The 6,000-nt window shown below is 47.0% G+C and overlaps 1 protein-coding gene across 1 annotated transcript in view; it reads right to left on the bottom strand.

The window, feature by feature from the left end:
• LOC118228193 (cyclic nucleotide-gated cation channel beta-1-like) overlaps nucleotides 1–6,000 on the bottom strand; it is a 39,336-nt gene that overhangs the window by 13,645 nt on the left and 19,691 nt on the right. Inside the window, exons 18-21 of the mRNA XM_035419530.1 lie at nucleotides 2,151–2,292; nucleotides 1,994–2,024; nucleotides 400–802; nucleotides 178–308 (exon numbers count right to left, since the gene is read on the bottom strand). Coding sequence (XP_035275421.1) covers nucleotides 178–308; nucleotides 400–802; nucleotides 1,994–2,024; nucleotides 2,151–2,292 — 707 coding nt within the window. The remainder of the gene's footprint in view (nucleotides 1–177; nucleotides 309–399; nucleotides 803–1,993; nucleotides 2,025–2,150; nucleotides 2,293–6,000) is intronic.

The following is a 6,000-nucleotide window of genomic DNA, read 5'->3' as shown; positions in this document are numbered from 1 at the left end:
CTAGAATTATGGAATTTAAATCACAGCAAGACATGACCGTAGAACTTCGATGACAGCACCACATGAAACTACAGGGCACAGCACAGTACAGAACATCACAGCACAGCACAGCACAGCACAGCACAGTCACGGGGGGGTGGGGGGGTGGGGGCACGCCTACGAGGGCAGCTGGTTCACCTGAGGGCCGGGCGGAGGAGGGGCCGTCGTCCGGGTGGAAGCCGGGGTTGGAGAGCCCGGACGCCGGCCTGCTAAGGCTGATGGGGGGCAGGCGGGGGTAGCTGGGCACGTTGGGGAGCTCCAGCACGCTGCTGGGGGAGGACGGGGTGGGGGTTCGGGGGTGGGGCTGGAGCGGGACCCGCCGCACCAGCCGGTTTAGCTCCAGGTCTGGCTTGGGCGGTTTAGGCATCCTGCTGCTCCGGGTGCTCCGGCTGAGGCGTGGGGCCGCTGAGGCGGTTGCGGACGTTCAGGTAGCACTGCCTGGTGAGCTGGGGCAGCTTGGTCAGCCGCTGGGGCAACTGGGGCAGTTTCTCTGGCAGCTTGGGCAGCTGAAGCGGCAGCTTGGGCAATTGCTGGGGCAGTTTGGGCAGCTTTGGCGTGGGCAGGTTTTGGGTGAGCTGGTCCAGCTTGGGCAGTTTTGGGAGCTGGGGTAAATGCTGCCTGAGCTCGGCCACGCCCCCGGGGAGGCGGAGCTTGGGCGGAGAGATGTTGTTCTCGTGCAGCAGGAGGGCGAAGCGGTCCAGGCACGGAGACAGGAAGGGGACACGCCTAAAACAGCTGTGTACCGCGCTGCAGCTGGCGGGGACTGCGGGGAGGAGGGGGGGGGGGGGGGGGGCAGAGAGAACAGCGTCATCAAGCAGCACTGACAGCGATGCGTCATACAGACGCGGGGACAAACCCACGCGCACGCAAAGGGGTAGCCAAGCACAGCCTCCTCCAGCCGCTCCACACAACACAACATACGATTACCCCGCCGAGCTAGCAACCGAGCATCCCCCCCCCCCCCCCCCCCCCCCCCCCCCCCAAACTGCCGGCTAATCGCGCTCTGATTGGTACTCAAGGGACTGCATCAGAGCCTCGAGCCGAAACCGCGGCAACGGGCTGCTCCTCTAAACTCCTCAGCCTGAGTGACCTCGGCCGCTCGCAGGCCTCAGTCACGCCACCCCGCACGGACGGGTGCAGTTACGGGGGGCGGACGCAAGTCCGAAAACGGACATCCGACATTCAGACATCCTGACGTAGAAGCCACAGCTTTCTGTCGGAAACGGACATAATTTTGCGCACGGAGGAGCTGCACCAGGTCGGTCATTTTGCCCAGTCTGATTACCGTTTTAATTTGGACCCATCCCTCCCCTTGAACAGAATTCTGGCTACGCTGGTCTTAGGTGACAATACATTAGCCGCTGGTACCAGGACCTTGGTCTTGAGCTCAGCAGGCTGACCGTATCTCTTGTGTGGTGCAGCACACAAGCTCTGTGGTTTAAAACCTGCCTAACCCCCATCACGCACATAAATACTCAAAAATGGATAGATGCACTCAAGCAGAAACTGCTAGAGGGAGAACCATTTACAAACAATATACCTGCAACAGAACTATTTACAAAAAATGTACCTATAATATCAGCATTGTCAACAAAAATACTGTCAGATAATCCCAATAATTTCCAGCGGGGGGTGGGGGGGATGAAGAGGCCAAATATGAATTTGATATTCAGACACTCGGTAAACATACATAATTTTTGCACAGTCTATTGCACTGCATCACAATATACACAGTAAAATGTCCAGCATTAATTCAATTCTCACAGTGTACAATAGGGACCATATGAACTTGTTAACATTTGAATTAATACTGAACATTTTACAGTGTATAACTGAGCCCAGAGACCGAAGTATATCTGTTTTTTCTTCTACATTCTCCACAATCTGCGATCTATATTCTATGTTCCATTTCGCTTCTGACATTCCACTTTAAGACAGCACTCAGAGGACTGACCTCCACACCCCTGCTCAGCGACCTCTTCTTCCTGCAGAGACACAAGAGGAAAACAGGAAAATTAAACCGCGGCGGGAGAAATCAGCGGGATCCTGCCAGCGCAGCCATGAAGTCACCACACTGCGCCGATGGCCATGGTTACCAGGAACATCGTTACCTGGGCCGCCGCCGGGGAAGGAGCGCCTGTCTCTGCGGTCGTTGGCTGTTTGGTCACCACGTTCTCGTCCACCTGCAGTTCGGGTTTCGGCGCTTCTTCCGGTTTGGTCGAAGCTTCAGTGGGGCCCACATCCACCAGGCACCTGAGGAGAATAGAGTCTGTCAGTGGCCGCTGGGTTTTTGAAGGCAAGAATGCGCGTGCGTAATTGCGTAATCGCACGATAACTAAATGCAAAAGACCCTGTACACTGCCTGGGTCCAAAAATTAAATAGAAAATCTAATTATGGTTTCGTCACACCTTTATCGTGTTCAGGAGTGTGTCAGTACCTTATTATTTAACGCAGGATCCGTGTCATGAAAACAGACGGCTCTCGAGAGAAAACAAAGTTCCCAACACGCAGCCTTCAGGGAGAGTAAGGGGAAGCTCGCCGGTAAATATTTAAATCCGAGACTCACTAGCCTGTTGTCCTTCGCGCATTTTCCTGGAATCATTCGTCAGATTTGTGAGAGGAGTCTAAAATAATGAGATTAGTAGAGATTAGTGTACAGACACCAGTGAACAATTGGTTCTGAATGGCCTTGTTTAAATACTGCATTCCGCGTGCAGTTGACCAAAATAATATATATATATTTTAAAAACCTTAAATAATGTGATCCTCTCGTTTTAAAAATGAAAAAATAAAACGTTTAGAAGCGTGCAAAAAGACCACGAGAGGTGTGAATATGCGAATTATTCTATTTTCAAACATTAAAAACATGGGTGTAGGGACCGTTACTGTAATTATGGAATTAATAACCGCATAAACAATGTGACTGCATTCCTAAAATTATACGACACACTAATTCCCTCCCAAAGTAATAATTTAACCGCTCGTTGTAATACTTTAAACTATGCGTTTCCCAAACCACACCTGAAAGGTGAGGCTAATTCAACGTACTTGTTGAACTAGCCTATATATAAGCGCCGGCACCGGTTGTTTTATCTTTTTTTGTTCCTGCTAGAAATTCTTATCACGCTTTTGACTCCGCACACTGTCTATAAAATGGAAGATGAACATTCAGCGAACGCGCAACACTGTGTCAATAAGAGCATGTTAAATGCTTATCAAGCTAAATAACTTTTAAAATAACAATTATACAACGCCAAGGATATGAAAAATTACTATTTCCATGAAATAAAAATAAATCCACATGCAGATAAATAAACGAACCCAAAATTATTGTAAACATGTAGGCTACTTACTTTCATTTATTATAGTTTCTTCGGTGAATGAAGTGCAAAATGATTGCCTTCGGAACAAATCCACATGAGGATAACTTGATAATTTCAAATCTGAATGGTTTATACATAAACAAGATGATTGTTCTTCTCGGTCGTGCATATGAATAGTACACCTAAAAGAATGCACAAAGTCTCTATTATTTCAAAGTAGATTATTGTAAAAGTGAAGCTTTTCCCTCAATAATGGCATTTGTTTGAGAAATCCACGGAACCTGCGCCATCCTTCTGCGGCGTCAACGCGGATCAGCGCGCAGCCTGCAAACCAGGAGAAGTTACTAGGGCAACCGTCGAGGAGGGACACGTCGTGACTAGGGAGAGGGGAAGCAGTTGCTATGACGAATCAGCATGTTGCTATAGCATCTGGATTAATTAATGAACGTCCGCAAATGATGGAGAGAGACAATGGGCAGAAAATCTCAAGACACTATCGTAGGCACCACATAAATAGTATATTTAATTACCAGAGAGACCCAAAAATGGTTGCGCCTCTAGAATAAACGAAAATGTTATTTTTTAGATTAATCTGTAACGGGATGACCACCGTAACTTCTTATCGTCTCATCTCTGTTTAGATTAGATTTTGGTGTATAGCACAACGCGATACAAATGACGTGATTTATATTAAACAGACTAACGAATAGGGGTAATACTTTTGGAAAGCATTTCAGACTATGCCCCTTGCAGCAATGAAGCAGAACGAAATAACAGGAAGTCGAAAAGTGAAAGCTTCACTGCAGAAAGCTTAGCCTACAAGACAAGCTTGGAGGCTCTAACAGGCAGCAAGATAGAAGCCGTAGAATTTTTAAAACATCTTTACCATTCCACACTTTGACTGCATTGTATATGGGTGGCATTGTAGTGAAATATGCAGGAAACTGAACTTGCAACTCAAAGGTTGCAGGTTTGATTCCCAGGTGGGCCACTGCCACCGTATCCTTGGCAAAGTAGGCCGATGCAACCCAAATTGCTTCAGCAAAATGTCCTGCCTTGTAAATGGATTGTAAAAAATTTAAGCTCTGCAAGACTGTTTGTCAAACGTTTAAAAATTATATTTTTATCATAACCTACTGTTGACTGGTTTAAAAAACCAATTTGGATTTATTTTTATTGTAAAGGACAAACCGTAGAGGGAGAGGATTAGAGGTTTGGCTGTGTGTCTCAAAGACTGCAGCTCTAAATCATGTACACTGCTGCAAGTATTTATCCTAGTGCAGGTAAATCCTAGCCTACAGGAAGCAAATAAAAAATAAATACACGACAGTGTTCCAAACGGTGAAGGGTTCATTTGATTCCGTAATGGTGTGGACTGTACACCTGATACGGTCTGGTGCATCCACACCCTGAGAAGCAAGGTTGATGACAGTCTTTATTTAATGTAACCGGTTGATCACCCTCACCTTAAGGTACGCCATTTTCTCCTGCAGAGACGGGTGACTTTCAAAATGCCAATGCCCCCTGTCCACAGACTGTTAGAGGAGCACGACGGTGACGTCCAAACTGTATGCTCCCTCAGACACCGGATCTGAGCCCAATCAAGCATTAATGGGACATAAATGTATGATTATGGATCACTGAAACAGCGTTTTCTACTTCCATCAGCCAAGCATGAGATGATTAACTTTCTCAGGGGAGAAAGGCGGGTGACACCATGGTGCAGAGGGTAGCACAGTTGCCTCACAGCAAGTAGGTCCTGGGTTCAAATCTGGGTTCTCGAATTCTGTGTGGGGGTTTGCATAATTGGAGACGCTAATTTGCCCATAGGTATGTGCGTGTGAGTGAATGGTGTGAGTGCTCTGCGATAGATTGGTGGCCTGTCCAGGGTTTATTCCTGCCTCTTGCCCAATGTACACTGGGATAGGCTCCAGCTAGGGTTCAGTGGTCAAAGGTAAAAATGTAACAATACAGTAGATGGGAAATTATTTTGAGAAGCATGACGAGCAATGACACAGGGCTCCAGTTAATTTCCCTATCACTGCAGTGTGGTTACATCCCTAAACAGTACTCTACTTCTTACAAAAAAAAAACCCAGAATTAACAAACATAATGAGATCTTAACATAGCATAACATAGCTCAGGAGGTAAGACCGATTGTCTGGCAGTCGGAGGGTTGCCGGTTCAAACCCCGCCCTGGGCATGTTGAAGTGTCCTTGAGCAAGACACCTAACCCCTAACCCCTATCTGCTCTGGCGAATGAGAGGCATCAATTGTAAAGCGCTTTGGATAAAAGCGCTATATAAATGCAGTCCATTTACCATTTACCATTACATAACATAATGATTAGAACAGGCCATTCAGCCCAACAATGCTTGCCACTTTCCTGACTCAATTTGTGCTCTGATTACCTACACACTAGATAGTATCTAACACCGTACGAAGCCTGGTCTTGAAAATCCACAGAGCTTCTGCCTCTACTATCTTGTTTCTTGTACAGTAAGACCCGTTGGGGAAAGAGAAATGTCACCAATATAAATGTGAGCAACATGTTTCTCAGTGGCTAAGCGTTCCCCTGCTATGCATACAGTTATTAAGAATTATTTGTGCCAATTCCAATGAACAGCAGGGCGTTAG

The sequence above is a fragment of the Anguilla anguilla genome, chromosome 5 (genome assembly GCF_013347855.1).
Source record: "Anguilla anguilla isolate fAngAng1 chromosome 5, fAngAng1.pri, whole genome shotgun sequence".
Taxonomy (NCBI): Eukaryota; Metazoa; Chordata; class Actinopteri; order Anguilliformes; family Anguillidae; genus Anguilla; species Anguilla anguilla.
Note: the sequence above shows the minus strand (reverse complement) of the source record. Positions and strands in the feature narration are given on the sequence as shown.